Source organism: Mobula birostris, chromosome 17 (assembly GCF_030028105.1).
Source record: "Mobula birostris isolate sMobBir1 chromosome 17, sMobBir1.hap1, whole genome shotgun sequence".
NCBI lineage: Eukaryota > Metazoa > Chordata > Chondrichthyes > Myliobatiformes > Myliobatidae > Mobula > Mobula birostris.
In genome coordinates, this window is record NC_092386.1 from 72,331,613 (window position 1) to 72,350,980 (window position 19,368).

The following is a 19,368-nucleotide window of genomic DNA, read 5'->3' on the forward strand; positions in this document are numbered from 1 at the left end:
TGCCATCTTTCAGCCGACTCTTCTAACTGGCGTAAATCTCTCTGCAAGCTTTGAAAACCCACTTCATTATCCACAACTCCACCTATCTTAGTATCATCTGCATACTTACTAATCCAATTTACCACCCCATCATCCAGATCATTAATATATATGACAAACAACATTGGATCCAGTACAGATCCCTGAGGCACACCGCTACACACCCTCCTCCAATCTGACACACAGTTATCCACCACTACTCTCTGGCGTCTCCCATCCAGCCACTGCTGAATCCATTTTACTATTTCGATATTAATGCCTAACGATTGAACCTTCCTAACTAACCTTCCGTGTGGAACCTTGTCAAAGGCCTTACTGAAGTCCTTATAGAGAACACCCACCGCTTTACCGTCATCAACTTTCCTAGTAACCTCATCAAAAAATTCAATAAGATTTGTCAAACATGACCTTCCACGCACCAATTCATGTTAACTGTTCCTAATCAGACCCTGTCTATCCAGATAATTATATATACCATCTCTAAGAATACTTTCCATCAATTTACCCACCACTGACGTCAAACTCACAGGCCGATAATTGTTAGGTTTACTCTTAGAACCCTTTTTAAACAATGGAACAACATGAGCAATACGCCAATCCTCTGGCACCATCCCTGTTTCTAATGACATTTGAAATATTTCTGTCAGAGCCCCTGCTATTTCCACACTAACTTCCCTCAAGTTCCTAGGGAATATCTTGTCCGGACCCGGAGACTTATTCACTTTTATATTCCTTAAAAACGCCAGTACTTCCTCTTCTTTAATCGTCATACTTTCCATAACTACCCTTCTTGTTTCCTTTACCTTACACAATTCAATTTCCTTCTCCTTAGTGAATACTGAAGAAAAGAAATTGTTCAAAATCTCCCCCATCTCTTTTGGCTCCACACATAGCCGTCCACTCTGATTCTGTAAGGGACTAATTTTATCCCTCACTATCCTTTTACTATTTATATAACTGTAGAAACCCTTTGGATTTATTTTCACCTTACTTGCCAAAGCAGCCTCGTATCTCCTTTTAGCTTTTCTAATTTCTTTCTTAAGATTCTTTTTACATTCTTTATATTCCTCGAGCACCTCATTAACTCCAAGCTGCCTATAGTTATTGTAGATCCTCTCTTTTTCTGATCCAAGTTTCCAATATTCCTTGAAAACCATGGCTCGCTCAAACTTTTAACCTTTCCTTTCAACCTAACAGGAACATAAAGATCCTGTACCCTCAAAATTTCACCTTTAAATGACCTCCATTTCTCTGTTACATCCTTCCCATAAAACAAATTGTCCCAATCCACTCCTTCTAAATCCTTTCGCATCTTCTCAACGTTAGCCTTTCTCCAATCAAAAATCTCAACCCTGGGTCCAGTCCTATCCTTCTCCATAATTATATTGAAACTAATGGTATTGTGATCACTGGACCCGAAGTTCTCCACAACATATACCTCCGTCACCTGCCCTATCTCATTCCCTAACAGGAGATCCAATACCACCCCTTCTCTAGTTGGTGCAAAAAACTATCTTGCACACATTTTATAAACTCCAAACCATCCAGCCCTCTTCACCGCCCGACGTCACACGCCTGTGCAGTCCCGCCTCTCTGAACGCCAATGAAAAAAAATGAAAAATTTAAAATGGCTTCCTCCGCACTCCCGCTCTGATTCTCATACTTTCTTCTCCGAACATGCCCCTGCATCTTCCTCATTTTTCCCAAAAAATCGGTGGAAGGCTGTAGCAGTATGCCGAAAGATCGAAAGTGTCGGGGAAGAAGTGAGTGAAGTTGAGTGAAGTAGGGAGAAGGTTCTTGGGAATCTGAAAGTTCTAAAGATAGATAAGTCACCTGGACCAGATGGACTGCACCCCACGGCTCTGAAGGAGGCGGCTGAAGAGATTGTGACGGGATTAGTAACGAGCTACTGAGAATCACTAGGTTCTGGAATGGTTCCAGAATACTGGAAAATTGCAAGTGTCACGCCACCCTTCAAGAAGTGAGGGAGGCAGAAGAAAGGGAAATTTTAGGCCAGTTAGTCTGACCTCAGTGGTTGGGAAGATGTTGGAGTTGATTGTTAAGGATGTGGTTTCAGGGTACTTGGAGGCACATGATAAAATAGGTTGAAGTCAGCACAGTTTCCTCAAGGGAAAATCTTGGCTGACAAATCTATTGCAATCCTTTGAAGAAATAACAAGCAGGATAGACGTAGGAGAATTGGTTGATGTTGTGTACTTGGATTTACAGAAGGCCTTTGACAAGGTGCCACACATGAGGCTGCTTAACAAGCTAACAGTCAATGGTATTATAGAAAAGTTACTAGCATGGATAAAGCACTGGCCAAATGGAAGGAAGCAAACTGTGTGAATAAAAGGAGCCGTATCTGATTGGCTGCTGTTGACTAGTGGTGTTCCACAGGGCTCTGTGTAAGAAACATAGAAAACCTACAGCACAATACAAGCCCTTCGGCCCACAAAGCTGTGCCAAACATGTCCTTACCTTAGAAACTACCTAGGGTTACCCATAGCCCTCTGTTTTTCTAAGCTCCGTGTACCTGTCCAGGAGTCTCTTAAAAGACCCTATTGTATCCGCCTCCACCACCATTGTCAGCAGCCCGTTCCACGCACTCACCACTCTCTGCGTAAAAAACTTACCCCTGACATCTCCTCTGTACCTACTTCCAAGCATCTTAAAACTGTGCCCTCTCGTGCTAGCCACTTTAGCCCTGGGAAAAAGCCTCTGACTATCCACACGATCAATGCCTCTCATTATCTTATACACCTCTATCAGGTCACCTCTCTTTGGAACCACTTCTTTTATGTTATATGTCAATGATTTGTATGACAGAATTGATGGCTTTGTGGCTATATTTGCAGATTATATGAAGATAGGTGGGGGACAGGTGGTGTTGAAAAGGCAAGGACATTGCAGAAGGACTTAGACAGATTAGAAGAATGGACAAAGAAGTGGCAGATGGAATACAGTGTTAGGAATTGTATGGTCATATATTTTGGTGGAAGAAATAAAAGCATAGATTATTTTCTGAATGGAGAGAAAATTCAAAAATTTGAGCTATAAAGGGGCTTGGGAGTCCTCATGCAGGAATTCCTAAAGGCTACTTTTCAGGTTGAGTTGGTGGTGAGGAAGGCAAATGCAATGTTAATGTCATTTAGAGAGGAATAGAATATAAAGTTAAGGATATAATGTGGAAGCTTTATAAGGCCTCACTTGGGGTATTGTAAACGGTTTTGGGCCTCTTAGCTGAGAAAGAATGTGCTGACGTTGGAGATGGTTCAAAGGAGGTTCACCAGAACGATTCTGGGAATGAAGGGTTGACCATATGAGGACCAATTGATGGTGCTGGAATTCAGAAGAATGGGGGAAATCTGATTGAAACTGAATGAATGTTGAAAGGCCTCGATAGAGTAGTTGTGGAGAGAATGTTTCCTACGGTGGGACAGTCCAGACCAGAGGGCAGAGTATCAAAATAGAGGGGTGTCAATTTTGAACTGAGATGAGGAGGAATTACTTTTGTCGAAGTGTGAAGACTCTGCGGAACACATTGCAACTGGAGGCTGTGGAAGCGAAGTCATTGGGTATATTTAAAGCAGAGATTGATAAATCCTTGATTGGTCAGGGCATGAGGTGATATAGGGAGAAGGCAGGAGATTCCTTATCCCCCATTATTCATCATTATTCAGTGGTCCAATATCAAATTTCACTTCCCTTTCACTCTTTATATAACTGAAATCTTCTAGTATCCTGCTTTATATTATTGGCTAGTTTTGCCATCATATTTCATCCTTTCCCTGAAGGCTTTTTTAGTTGTCTTTTGTTACATTTTAAAAGCTTCCCAATCATCCAACTTCCCACTCACTTTTTCTGCCTTATATGCTTCCCTTGGCTCATAACTTCCTTTGTCAGCCATGACTCCCTACCCCTGCTATTTGAGAACTTCTTACATAGAATATAGGATAGTACAGCACAGTACAGGCCCTTCAGCCCACAATGTTGTGCCGACCCGCAAACCCTGCCTCCCATATAACCCCCACCTTAAATTCCTCCATATACCTGTCTAGTAGTCTCTTAAATTTCACTGACTCAGGCAGTGCATTCCACGCAACAACCACTCTCTGAGTGAAAAACCTTCCTCTAATATCCCCCTTGAACTTCCCACCCCTTACCTTAAAGCCATATCCTCCTGTACTGAGCATTGGTGCCCTGGGGTAGAGGTGCTGGCTGTCAACTCTATCTATTCCTCTTAATACCTTGTATACCTCTATCATGTCTCCTCTCATCCTCCTTCTCTCCATAGAGTAAAGCCCTAGCTCCCTTAATCTCTGATCATAATGCATACTCTCTAAACCAGACAGCATCCTGGTAAATCTCCTCTGTACCCTTTCCAATGCTTCCACATCCTTCCTATAGTGAGGTGACCAGAACTGGACACAGTACTCCAAGTGTGGCCTAACCAGAGTTTTATAGAGCTGCAACATTACCTCGCGAATCTTAAACTCTATCCCTCGACTTATGAAAGCTAACACCCCATAAGCTTTCTTAACTACCCTATCCACCTGTGAGGCAACTTTCAGGGATCTGTGGACATGCACCCCCAGATCCCTCTGCTCCTCTACACTATCAAGTATCCTGCCGTTTTTTTTGTACTTTGCCTTGGAGTTTGTCCTTCCAAAGTGTACCACCTCACACTTCTCCGGATTGAACTCCATCTGCCACTTCTCAGCCCACTTCTGCATCCTATCAATGTCTCTCTGCAATCTTCGACAATCCTCTACACTATCTACAATGCCACTAACCTTTGTGTCGTCTGCAAACTTGCCTACCCACCCTTCTACCCCCACATCCAGGTCGTTAATAAAAATCACGAAAAGTAGAGGTCCCAGAACAGATCCTTGTGGTACACCACTAGTCACAATCCTCCAATCTGAATGTACTCCCTCCATCACCACCCTCTGCCTTCTGCAGGCAAGCCAATTCTGAGTCCACCTGGCCAAACTTCCCTGGATCCCATGCCTTCTGACTTTCTGAATAAGCCTACTGTGTGGAACCTTGTCAAATGCCTTACTAAAATCCATATAAATCACATCCACTGTACTACCCTCATCTATATGCCTGGTCACCTCCTCAAAGAACTCTATCAGGCTTGTTAGACACGATCTGCACTGACATCCAGACTGAAAAACAGCCAGGGTTGTTATACAACTGAACAATGCACCCCCTCCCTCCCACCCAGAATCCATTGGCACTATGAATGGTCTCTCAGTGCAGTACATGAGCATGAAGCAAATCCTATTGTGTAGAGCATTTTTATATTAAATGAAGTTTGTTGTCTAAACAAGAAATTAATATCAATTTTTTTTGCTTTTTCTATAGGGCTCTATTATAATGTTTTATGCAGCCAGAATTTGCATACTCAAGGGTAGCTTTGAAGCGGTGAGTTTTTTAAAATTGCGTACTCTATTTTGTATGTTATGCATACAGTGTGTAACAGACAGTATAATCAGACCTTTGACCATCTTAGACGAGAGTTCTTGCTCTTCATACAGACTTGTTTCATTTTGGAGGTTGTATTCTAATCAGGTATTCATCTGGCCTATCTTTCTGTTCCTGACCTTGCTCGTAGATGGGTAACAACATGATACTACCTTAGGGTTAAAGATTGGAAAGGACATCAACAATAGGTCCTCTGTTCTTCTTTGGAAAAACATGATATAGTTATTTTAAGTTTGTTTGAAAGGCAGGCAGAGTATGTTTTTTCACTTCAAAGTCAAAGTTAATTTTTGAGATCTATTATGCCAGGAGGGTATCAGCCGTGTGCATTTTAGGTGCTGTATATTTATTAGTAACTGTGATCATCATAAAGAATAGCTGATTTATCCATGTGGTAAAAATATTCCAGAGTGTTGTTGTCTGGGAGCTGTAGGGTTTTTATTAGCAATAATGAATGAGCAAACAAAAGACAAATATTTCCTTATAGTCTGCTGGTAGTGGGATCTGAGATTCTGTTGCCCTTGTCCTTACAGGTTGTAGAGAATGTTGGAAGATCAAGACCCCAAATGCCACCCTAAGCTCTACAGTCTGCTGTGTAACAATGATCCCTGTCCTCCCATGTGCTTTGGAGACAACAGACACCCCAAGGCACTGGAGTTTCCTTAAAATCCTCAAAATCCATTAGTAATACAGTATCTGTGTTCCAGAATCATAGAGTAATACTGCACATTAGCAAGCCCTTTGTCCTACCATGTGCATTTCAACCATTTATCCTTATTCCACCTACCAACATGGGCCATAGATTTCTACACCTTGGTAATATGAGTGCTCACCTAGATATTCCTTGCATGTTGTGAGCGCATCCATCTTCAACACCCACTCAGGCACAACGTACCAGATTCCAACCATGCACTGGGTGATAAAGGTTTTCCTCAGATCCCCCTGAACCTTCTGCCCCTTACCTTAAACCAATTTCCTCTGCTTTTAGTTACTCAGCCATGTGGGAGAGCTTCCTAATATTTGCTGCAAATATGCTCCTCTTAATTTTAGATGCCTGTGGTACTTACACCAGGACAGCACTGGACAGGCCATCCAGCCTATCATGTTATGCTGGTCTTGATGCCAATTTAAAGGAGATGTCCTCTATATCATTCCTATCTCTCCATTCCCTCATATTGACACGTTTATGTAAACTCCACCAAGCTGCTTGCTGCTTCATCACAGATCCTAGGAACCTATCATTCTTTGGATAGATAACTTACATAGAAACATAGAAAATAGGTGCAGGAGTAGGCCATTCGGCCCTTCGAGCCTGCACCGCCATTTATTATGATCATGGCTGATCATCCAACTCAGAACCCTGCCCCAGCCTTCCCTCCATACCCCCTGATCCCCGTAGCCACAACGGCCATATCTAACTCCCTCTTAAATATAGCCAATGAACTGGCCTCAACTGTTTCCTGTGGCAGAGAATTCCACAGATTCACCACTCTCTGTGTGAAGAAGTTTTTCCTAATCTCAGTCCTAAAAGGCTTCCTCTTTATCCTCAAACTGTGACCCCTCGTTCTGGACTTCCCCAACATCGGGAACAATCTTCCTGCATCTAGCCTGTCCAATCCCTTTAGGATTTTATACGTTTCAATCAGATCCCCCCTCAATCTTCTAAATTCTAACGAGTACGAGCCCAGTTCATCCAGTCTTTCTTCATATGAAAGTCCTGCCATCCCAGGAATCAATCTGGTGAACCTTCTTTGTACTCCCTCTATGGCAAGGATGTCTTTCCTCAGATTAGGGTACGCTTCACATCGCTTTTAAACTCTCCCCCCCCCGCCCACCAAAACCTTAAAATCGTGTCTGTGGTGGTGACTAAAGTTTTAGATGGCTGCAGCATGGATCTCCTTACTCATATACTGAACACCCTTACCAATGAAGGCAAGCATATCATACGCTTGTACCACCTTATCCAATTGCACAGCCATTTTTACTGAACTATGAACCTGGACCCCAAAGCCCAATATACCTCAATGCTATTAAGGAATCTACAACTTACAGTATACTATCTCTTATCTGTTGACTCCCCAAAGTGCAATACTTCACACTTCCTCAGATTAAATTGTCATCTGTCCATATCGATAACAGAAAACCGCTGCTTACTGACTTCCAGTTGGATAAACAATCTTTCAGAATAATACATATAAAATGCTGGTGGAATTCAGCATTTCAGCAACATTTATCGAATAGGATAAAGAGTCAACGTTTTGGGATGAGATCCTTCATCAGGACTCCACCTCCTCCATTGCCATAAGACATAGGAGCAGAATTAGGCCATTCAGCCCATCGAGTCAGCTCCACCATTTCATCATGGTTGATCTTGGATGCAACTCAGCCCCATACACCTGCCTTCTCGCCATATCCTTTGATACCCTGACCGATCAGGAAACTATCAACTTCCAACTTAAATATACCCACGGACTTAGCCTCCACTACGTTGTGTGTCAAGCTGCTGGCGGTGGAGTGGCATCCACTCTGGATTTTGAGAGTGGTCCTGGGTTCAAATCCAGCCAGCTCCATGCACGCTTCCCATCCGTGCAGAGTTGAGCATAGAGCTAGCAACTCGACCTTGTAAAAAAAACAGACAGATGCTAAGGACATGTCAAGGTTGCCGCCCGATGCTTCACAGGCGCAGAGAGGAACAACAATCTGAGGAAAGTTAGTGTAGTAATTACAAAGGGGATGAATATTTCTCAACCTCACAGTTTTGGTTTTTAATTTTTATTAAATTGTTGGCAGGCTTTGGAATTTTTCTTTTGATTTGACATGAAGCACAATGTTTTATAGATTAGCTCAAAAATCTTACATCAATATATTTTAAATTTAGAAATTGAGACAGTTCAATGTGAAAATAGTCGTGGGGGACTGAATACTTCCAAGGCACTAGATATACCTCTTGGGAACTTATCCGCCATAGTGCCCTGCAGAAGCCTCAGCACAGCTTTTTCCTTAATCTCAAACTGTCCCAGTGTACTAGCATGCTCTGGTCGGTTTCACTGCCCTCCAATTTCTTCTCCTCAGTAAATACCAGCACAGGGCACTCATTTTGTACCTCGGCTACTTGCTCTGACTTTAAGCACAAACTCCTTCCTTTAACTTTGAGTGGATTTGCCCTCTCAGTTAATGGAAGCATAAAATGCATCACGATTCTCCTTGCCCCTACTTTGCTAAGAACATTTCATGGTCCCTTTTGTCTTTCCTAATCACTTGCTTGAGCTCTTTCCTTCTATCTTTATATCCTGCAAGGGATAGTTTTAGCTTTAATTTTCTTCCTGACTAAATTTAGGACCTCTTAGGTCATTCAAGGTTCAGTCTCTATTCATAAATGAAACACCCCACCAAAAACAAGAGCCTGGTGAATGTCCCAATCCAGTCTCATCCTTTCTGTTTGTGACACCGTGCTGTACAGAATATTCTAGGTACGATTTTGTCAAGTTATGACTATAATCTTCCTGCTCTTGTACTCTGTGTGCTGTAGAATAGAGGCAGCTCATTGCTAGATTAAGGGATACTTAGAGACATCTCCTTGACACCTTTTTCTCTGTTTCTCAATATTCTCTAAGGCACCACCATTCATTATGTGTGTAGAATACTTACTAGTCCTCCCAAAGACCATTGCCTGTTACTTTTAAGGAATAAAAATCCCAAATGCCATCTTGCTATTTTATCAAAATCATCCTGTAGCCTGCAACTGTCCTCTTCACTTAAACAACAAGATCTCTATCACTCTTCATGTCATTTGCAAACTTACTAATCGCACCTCCTACATTAAAGTCCAAATGATAATATATACAAGAAAAGGAAGAGTCTCAGTAGAACGCTCCTCGTCACAAGAACAGTTCTTCCATCATCCCAATTTAATAACGAGCCCTGACCTCTTGGATTGATCACCCTTTCAGACCATAGTCAAAGGCTTCTCCTATGGTCGACAGTCTCAGTTCTCATGATATTCATCTAGCTCTGATGGGTGGCCTCATTGTTTGCTACCTGGCACGAAAATTTCCAAAGCAGATAACTTAAGCTTTGTCACAGCAAGACAATCATGAAGAAGTCTGAGAAGATATATATAAGGGATTTCTCAAAGCCTGTTTGAAAAATGTTAACAGCTCTGCTGAGCTGGGAATCCTTGCATCTGATGGATGATTATCTACGATAATACTGAGGATCTTCACCATGAACACACAACAGCAGAAGGAGTATTTATCAGCATGAACACTCTGTTCAGCAGCTCTGACCTGTCTATGGTAGTGCCAAGGAGTTATTCAGACACATCAAAAGAGAAGTGGAAGTAAATCATTGTTGGATTGGCATTCATCCCAAAAAATGGAAAGTATTCCAAAGTAACCGTGCTCTGTAAAGATGGTGGTCAGGCTCTGAGGATGCAGAAGGGAGGAAGCCCAGACCATGACCAGCTCTAACAGCTGAATTAATTTATGTGACTGGTCTGGTTAAACCATGGTGATCCTTGGGATATTGATAATTTGGATTTTGAGGAGAAAATGCTGCTGAATGTCAAAATGATATGGTTAGCTTTCATATTCTGTAACTTGTCATCTACCAGTATTTATGTGGGAAGAATTTTCTTTCCCATTTGTCACCCCATGCTTGAATGTTGTCCAGTTATTTTGTATGTAACCAGGAATGATTTAGATGCCTAAGAGAAGTAAATGGAACTGGAAACTGTGTGATCATGAGCAGTGATCTCTCTATTATGGTGGGGACATAGTCATTAATGAAATATTTTGAAAATACTCCCTCAGATCATTGAACTGAAGAACTCACATGGCAAGAATCTGCAGCTCAGATGGCTGAGTTCCAGAGTCCGCTTCGGTTGGGGGGGATTCCTCCTGATTTCCCTGTCTCAACTTTTGCTAAGGCTCTTGAATGTTGCCAAATACCGTTTAAGTGTGGTGTGTTTTTCAGCAATTGAATCGGTACTGCAGAATATAATCAGTGTTTTTGTTTTGTGTTGAAAATGTAGGCTCAGGTGAAGTTTGAGGAGTGTATTGCAGCTCAGGAAGAGTGGAGACAGATTCATCACCTGTGTTACTGGGAGCTAATGTGGAGTAACTCGTTTCAACAACAATGGCTTCAGGCGTATCGGTATGCAGACCTCCTGTGCAAAGAGAGCCGTTGGTCACAAGTAGGTACATTTATGTATAGTTGTACAAATGATTAACATTCTGCTTACCTCACTGAGCCTGTTTCAATTTAGCTGTTTAATGTTTAGATTCAAAAGATTCAAAAAAAAACTTTATTGTCATTCTAACCGTACATCAGCTCTGCAGGGCAGAATGAGACAGCGTTTCTCAGGAGCAGTGCAGAAACGCTGTCTCATTCTGCCCTGCAGAGCTGACGTACGGTACAGGTATATATTGTAGATTCCTACCTTCTCACCTCATTTGACACTGCTGTGAAACAGTGTCCTAAAATACTATATTACAATGAAATTATCAAAAGGAGATTTCTGGTGAAGTCAAAGATCTACTCCAGAGGAAAGGAACTCCAAGCCTGCAGAGTGATATTTTTGCAAGAATGAACGTAAATTATTTGTTCTCAAGTTGGTTGCGGAGCATGAATTTTTTTTGAACAAAGTCAGACTTGTTAATGCAGATTTGTCTTCATATGCTCAACTAATTAAGCATTATTAGTTTAATTCTGCACCCCACAATGGACCAAAGGGGGTGTTTCTGTGCTGTATTGACCCATGTGAAATGAATTTCACAGCATTTGGAGAAGGTAATGAAAAGCATGTTTGCAAGCTGTGTAAAGCTGCTATAATTGCTCATAATGCAAGCTCTTACTATTCCTGACTTCCAACTATTGCTTTTAAAGCTACTGTTTGGAATTTAACATTTATTCTGAGTATTTCTATCATGGAATAAAAGATACAGGAACAGAGTCAGTCCATTTGGCGCATCGAGTCTGCTCTGCCATTTCCTCATGGCTGATCCATTTTTCCTCTTGGCCCCAATCTCCTACCTTCTCCCCATATCCATTCATGCCCTGATCAATCAAGAATCTATGACCTCTGAATTAAATATACGTAAAGATATGGCCTCGATCGCTGCCTGTGGCAAAGTATTCTGCAGATTCACCACTCTCAGTATAAAGAAAATCCTCCATTCTAAATGAGGCTCTATTCTGAGGCTGTGTTCTTTGGTCTTAGACTCTCCCACCATAGGAAACATCCTTTCCACATCCACTCTATCAAGGCCTTTCACCATTTGATAGGTTTCAATGAGGTAATCCTCTCATTCTTCTGAGTTCCAGTGAATGAAGACCCAGAGCCATGAAACACTTGTCATATGTCAAGCCATTCAATCAGAATCATTTTTGTAAGCCTGCTTTAAAACCTTCTCCAGTTTCAGCACATCCTTTCTAAGATAATTCTCCAAAAACTGCTCACAATCTCCAAGTAAGCCTCACCAGTGCCTTATAAAGTCTCAATATTACATCCTTGCTTTTTTTTCTAGTTCTCTTGAAATGAATACAAATATTGCATTTGCCTTCTTCACCACAGACTCAACCTGCAAATTAACCTTTAGGGAACCCTACTCAAGGACATTTGCACCCCAGTTTTTTTGTATTTTCTCTCCATTTAGAAAATAGTCAACCCTTTTTTCCACCAAAGTGCATGACCATACACTTCCTGACATTGTATTCCATCTGCCACTTCTTTGCCCATTCTCCTAATCTGTTTAAATCCTTCTGTGGCCTCTCAAACAACCTACCCCTCCACCTATCTTCATATCACCTGCAAACTTTGAAACAAAGCCATTTAGTCCATCATCCAAATCATTGACATAGAACCTAAAAAGAATCCGTCCCAACAGAGACCACTATGGAACACCACTGGTCACCAGCAGCCAGCCAGAAAAGGCTTCCTTTATTCCCACTCTGCCTCCTCCCAATCAGCCACTGCTTTATCCATGCTAGAATCTTTCTTTTCTGTAATACTGGGAGAAATTCAGAATCCAGCAGAGGAGGACAAAGGGCTTAATTAGGAAAGGGAAAAAAGATTATGAGAGAAAATTGGCAGGGAACAAAAACTGACTGTAAAAGCTTTTATAGATATGTGAAAAGAAAAAAGACTGGTAAAGACAAATGTAGGTCCCCTACAGACAGAAACAGGTGAATTGATTATGGGGAGCAAGGACATGGCAGACCAATTGAATAATTACTTTGGTTCTGTCTTCACTAAGGAGGATGTAAATAATCTCCTGGAAATAGTAGGGGACAGAGGGTCCAGTGAGATGGAAGAACTGAGGGAAATGCATGTTAGTAGGGAAGTGGTGTTAGGTAAATTGAAGGGATTAAAGGCAGATAAACCCCCAGGGCCAGATGGTCTGCATCCCAGAGTGCTTAAGGAAGTAGCCCAAGAAATAATGGATGCATTAGTGATAATTTTTCAAAACTCTTTAGATTCTGGACTGGTTCCTGAGGATAGGAGGATGGCTAATGTAACCCCACTTTTTAAAAAAGGAGGGAGAGAGAAACCTGGGAATTATAGACCAATTAGCCTAACATCGGTGGTGGGGAAAATGCTAGAGTCAGTTATCAAAGATGTGATAACAGCACATTTGGAAAGTGGTGAAATCATCAGACAAAGTCAGCATGGATTTGTGAAACGAAAATCAAGTCTGACGAATCTCATAGAATTTTTTGAGGATGTAACTAGTAGAGTGGATAGGGGAGAACCAGTGGATGTGGTATATTTGGATTTTCAAAAGGCTTTTGACAAGGTCCCACACAGATTAGTGTGCAAACTTAAAGCACACGGTATTGTGGGTATGGTGTTGATGTGGATAGAGAATTGGTTGGCAGACAGGAAGCAAAGAGTGGGAATAAACGGGACCTTTTCAGAATGGCAGGCAGTGACTAGTGGGGTACCGCAAGGCTCAGTGCTGGGACCCCAGTTGTTTACAATATATATTAATGACTTAGACGAGGGAGTTAAATGCAGCATCTCCAAGTTTGCAGATGACACGAAGCTGGGCGGCAGTGTTAGCTGTGAGGATGCAGGGTGACTTGGATAGGTTAGGTGAGTGGGCAAACTCATGGCAGATGCAATTTAATGTGGATAAATGTGAGGTTATCCACTTTGGTGGCAAAAACAGGAAAACAGATTATTATCTAAATGGTGGCCGATTAGGAAAAGGGGAAGTGCAACAAGACCTGGGTGTCATTATACACCGGTCATTGAAAATGGGCATGCAGGTACAGCAGGCAGTGAAAAAGGCGAATGGTATGCTGGCATTCATAGCAAGAGGATTCGAGTACAGGAGCAGGGAGGTACTACTGCAGTTGTACAAGGCCTTGGTGAGACCACACCTGGAGTATTGTGTGCAGTTTTGGTCCCCTAATCTGAGGAAAGACATTCTTGCCATAGAGGGAGTACAAAGAAGGTTCACCAGATTGATTCCTGGGATGGCAGGACTTTCATATGATGAAAGACTAGATCGACTAGGCTTATACTTGTTGGAATTTAGAAGATTGAGGGGGGATAAAATCCTAAGGGGATTGGACAGACTAGATGCAGGAAGATTGTTCCTGATTTTGGGGAAGTCCAGACCGAGGGGTCACAGTTTGAGGATAAAGGGGAAGCCTTTTAGGACCGAGTTGAGGAAAAACTTCTTGACACAGAGAGTGGTGAATCTGTGGAATTCTCTGCCACAGGAAACAGTTGAGGCCAGTTCATTGGCTATGTTTAAGAGGGAGTTAGACATGGCCCTTGTGGCTAAAGGGATCGGGGGTATGGAGGGAAGGCAGGTACAGGGTTCTGAGTTGGATGATCAGCCATGATCATACTGAATGGCGGTGCAGGCTCGAAGGGCTGAATGGCCTACACCTGCACCTATTTTCTATGTTTCTATGTTTCTAATACCATGGATTTGTAGCTTGTTAAGCTGCCTCATGTGTGGCACCTTCTCAAAGGCCTTCTGAAAATCCAAGTACTCAACATCCCCGATTTTCCTTTGTCTATCCTGCTTGTTATGACTCCAACATCTTCCCAACCACAGAGGTCAGACTGACTGGCCTATAGTTTCTTCTGTCTTGAAGAGTGGAGTGACTTTGCAATTTTCCAGTCTTCTGGAACCGTTTCAGACAATAGTGATTCTTGAAAGATCATTATTAATGCCTCCACAATCTTTCAGCAACCTCTTTCTGAATTCTGGGGTGTATTCCATCTGGTCCAGCTGAATTACCTACCTTCAGGCTTTTCAGTCTCCCAAGAACCTTCTCTCTAGTTATGGTAACTTCACTCACTTCATTCTCCTGACAGCTGGAACTTCCACTGTTGTTAGTGTTTTCCACAGTGAACATTGATGCAAAATACTTGTTCAGTTCATCCATTATTTCCTTGTACCCCATTACTACTTCTCCAGCATTGTTTTTTTACAGTGGCTCAATATCCACTCTCACTCTCACCTCTTTTACAGTATAGACCAGAAAGCTTTGCATCAATTCTAGAGAACTTTTTTGAAAAAAAGGGACAGATTTACTGTATGTTCACCTGGCAAGGCAGGATTTGGTGGAGCTGACATTTTTGTGCAAAGGAAGTCCCATTTTTGAGGAGGTAACAAAATTTATGAAGGCAAAGCAGTAGAGATGGTATATACTTCCGGTTAAGAAGGCACAGATGAACATGCACGACAGCTTCTGGTAGTCAAGAAGATAAGAAATCTGACTAAAAACATCACTAAAAATTTCTTTCTGAACGAGGTAGCAGTAGATTGTGGAGGCATTAGAAATGATCTTTCAAAAATCATTGGACTCTGGCATGGTGCCAGAGGACTAGAAAATTGCAAATGTCACCCGCTTTTTAAGAAAGGAGGAAGGCAGTTGAAAGGAAATTATAGACCAGTTAGTCTGACCTCAGTGGTTGGGAAGATGTTGGAGTCAATTGTTAAGGGTAAGGTTATGGAGTACTTGGTGATACAGGGCAAAGTCAGCAAGGTTTCCTTAAGGGAAAATCCTGCCTGACGAACCTGTTGGAATTCTTTGAGGAGATTACAAGTAGGATAGATAAAGGGGATACAGTGGATCTTGTATATTTGGACTTTCAGAAGGCCATTGACAAGGTGCCACACATGAGGCTGCTTACCAAGTTGAAGCCCGTGGTATTACAGGAAAGTTACAGGCATGGGTAGTGCATTGGCTGATTGGTAGGAGGCAGCAAGTGGGAATAAGGGGATCCTTTTCTGGTTGGCTGCCAGTGACTAGTGGTGTTACGCAGGGGTCGGTGTTGGGACCACTTCTTTTTATGCTGTATATCAATGACTTAAATGATGGGATAGATGGCTCTGTTGCCAAGTTTTCAGATGATATGAAGATTGGTGGAGGGGCAGGTAGTGTTGAGGAAACAGGTAGGCTGCAGAAGGACTTAGACAGATTAGGAGAATGGGCAAGAAAGTGGTAAATAAAATACAATGTTGGAAAATGCTTTGTCATGCACTTTGGTAGTAGGAATAAGTGTGCAAACTATTTTCTAAATGGGGGGAAAATCCGAAAATCTGAGGTGCAAAGGGACTTGGGACTCCTTGTGCAGAACACCCTGAAGGTTAACTTGCAGGTTGAGTCGTTGGTGAGGAAGGCAAATGCCATGTTAGCATTCATTTCAAGAGGTCTAGAATACAAGAGCAGGGATGTGATGCTGAGGCTTTATAAGGCACCGGTGAGGCCTCACCTTGAGTATTGTGAACATTTTTGGGCCCCTCATCGAAGAAAAGATGCGCTGGCATTGGAGAGGGTTCAGAGGAGGTTCACAAGGACGATTCCAGAAATGAAAGGGTTATCATATGAGGAATGTTTGACGGCTCTGGGTCTGTATTCGCTGGAACTCAGAAGGATGGGGAGGAAGGGGAATCTCATTGAAACCTTTCAGATGTTGAAAGACCTAGATGGAGTAGATGCAGAGAGGATGTTTCCCATGGTAGAAGAGTCAAGGACAAGAGGGCACAGCTTCAGTATAGAAGGGCGTCCATTTAAAACAGAGATGCAGAGAAATTTCTTTAGCCAGAGGGTGGTGAATTTGTGGAATTTATTACCACAAGCAACTGTGGAAGCCAGGTCGTTGGGGGCATTTAAAACAGAACTTGATAGGTTCTTAATTGGACATGGCATCAAAGGTTACGGGGAGAAGACCGGGGAGTGGGGCTGAGGAGGGGGAGAAAGGATCAACCATGATTGAATGGCAGAACAGACTCGATGGGAGAAATGGCCTAATTCTGCTCCTATACCTTACGGTCTGATGGTCGAAAAATACCTTTTTTGTGGTACATTGTGTTAAATTATCACCGTAAACAGTGAAGGGGCGAGTTTGGGTGATGAGCTGAGATGGTGTGTTGCAGAATCGTTGCCGATGGAGTTCTGATGCCTTTACAATTGGCCCGAGTGCGAGGTTGGATCACTTTGGGCACCCAAAATGAGAAGTAGGGACTCTGGCAGAGAAGTTTTGATGCTTCTTCAACTGGCTTGAGTGCAAGATTGGATCGCTCTGGGTGCTGAAATGAGAAGTTGGGACTCTGGCAGAGTAATTTCAATGCCTGCTCAACTGGCTTGGGTGTGAGATTGAATCGTCTGGGCGCCAAGTTGATCTGAAGAGCTTGAGAGTGGCTTTGGACTGGGTGTCAGAATCTGGGCCTCGAACGAGTCACTGGGTGGCGTGGTCCAGGCTTTGTGCCTGGATCATAGTGCGAGGTACGATATGCTGTTTAAATGCACGCACACCCGGATCAGAGGTGAGAGCTAATTCCATTCGCTCTCTGCAGTTGTCACTCCTCTCTCCAAGGCGTGGAGCCTTTTGCTGTTATGTCGTTGGGTCAATTTAAACGCTAGCCTAGATAGACCGAAAAGACAGGGTGCTGGTTAGGACAAGAGCCGATTTCACATTCTCTGCGATGGTCATCTGCGTGGTGCTGAGGCTATGAAGACCTCTCTTTGTACGCTAGTATAATGAACCGCTAAGTGAGGCTTTGGCCTACCCCGGGGGTCAGATCTGAGAACTCATTTTTGGTTTGGAAAGCTGTTGTTCGCGTCCATTGTTTGCATGATTAGTATTTTTTTCCCTGCGCATCGAGGGTTGGTCTTTTATTTTTATTTTCATTTTTTTTTTCTTTAAATTGGGTTCTTTTGGTAAGCAGACAAATATCAAAGTTGTTTAACTGATACGTTCTTTGATAATAAATGTACTTGAATCTTGAATATATGCACTTTGGTAGTGTTCAATATAGAAGGGGCACATGGAATTCAAGATGTGTTTGGAAACTGATTCCAAAGTTGGCTTGATAATTGGTGGTAGAATGTCACAGTTAAGTGGCGTCCTTCTGACAGGAAGCCTGTAACTGGTGCTATATATCAAGGTACTAGGACCTTTATTGCTTATCATGTGTATAAACGACTTGGATGAGAATGTAGGTGGACTGATTAGTGACGTTGTGGCAACAGCAAACTTGGTGGAGAGGTAGATAATGTTGAATGTTGTGAACCAAAGCAGAAAGATAAAGATCAGCTGGAAAGTTTCAATAGACAATAGGTGCAGGAGTAGGCCATTCAGCCCTTCGAGCCAGCACCACCATTCACTGTGATCATGGCTGATCAACCACAATCAATACCCTTTTCCTGCCTTCTCCCCATATCCCTTCACTCCACTATCTTTCAGAGCTCTATCTAACTCCTTTTTGAAAGAATCCAGAGAATTGGCCTCCACTGCCTTCTGAGGCAGAGCATTCCACAGAACCACAATCCTCTGTGTGAAAAAGTTTTTCCTCAACTCCGTTCTAAATTGTCTACCCCTTATTCTTAAACTGTGGCCTCTGGTTCTGGACTCCCCAATATCGGGAACATGTTTCCTGCCTCTAGCGTGTCCAATCCCTTAATAATCTTACATGTTTCAATCAGATCCCCTCTCATCCTTCTAAATTCCAGTGTATACAACCCCAGTCGCTCCAATCTTTCAACATATGACAGTCCTACCATCCCGGGAATTAACCTCGTGAACCTACACTGCACTCCCTCAATAGCTAGAATGTCCTTCCTCAAATTTGGAGACCAAAACTTTACACAATATTCCAGGTGTGGTCTCACCCAGGGCCCTGTACAACTGCAGAAGGACCTCTTTGCTCCTATACTCAACTCCCCTTGTTATGAAGGCCAACATGCCATTAGCTTTCTTCACTGCCTGCTGTACCTGCATGCTTACTTTCAGTGACTGATGAATAAGAACACCCCCTTTTCCTAACCTGACACCGTTCAGATAGTAATCTGCCTTCCTGTTCTTGCCACCAAAGTGGATAACTTCACATTTATCCACATTAAACTGTATCTGCCATGCATCCGCCCACTCACCCAGCCTGTCCAAGTCACCCTGCATTCTCATAACTTCTTCCTCACATTTCACACTGCCACCCAGCTTTGTGTCATCTGCAGATTTGCTAATGTTACTTTTAATCCCTTCATCTAAATCATTAATGTATATTGTAACTAGCTGCGGTCTCAGCACCGAGCCTTGTGGTACCCCACTAGTCACTGCCTGCCATTCTGAAAAGTACCCATTAATCCATACTCTTTGTTTCCTGTCTGCCATCCAATTTTCTATCCATGTCAGTACCCTACCCCCAATACCATTTGCTCTAATTTTGCACACTAACCTCCTATGTAGGACCTTATCAAAGGCTTTCTGAAAGTCCAGGTACACTACACCCAGTGGCATTCCGATGTCCATTTTCATAATCACATTTTCAAAAAATTCCAGAAGAATAGTCAAGCATGATTTCCCCTTCGTAA

The 19,368-nt window shown here is 42.6% G+C and overlaps 1 protein-coding gene across 2 annotated transcripts in view; it reads left to right on the forward strand.

The window, feature by feature from the left end:
• The window catches only part of LOC140211760 (tetratricopeptide repeat protein 39B), a 341,074-nt gene that overhangs the window by 258,523 nt on the left and 63,183 nt on the right, over positions 1-19,368 (forward strand). For both annotated transcript variants that reach the window (XM_072281904.1, XM_072281903.1), the window contains 2 exons: positions 5,413-5,472; positions 10,562-10,723. In XM_072281904.1, coding sequence (XP_072138005.1) covers positions 5,413-5,472; positions 10,562-10,723 — 222 coding nt within the window. The remainder of the gene's footprint in view (positions 1-5,412; positions 5,473-10,561; positions 10,724-19,368) is intronic.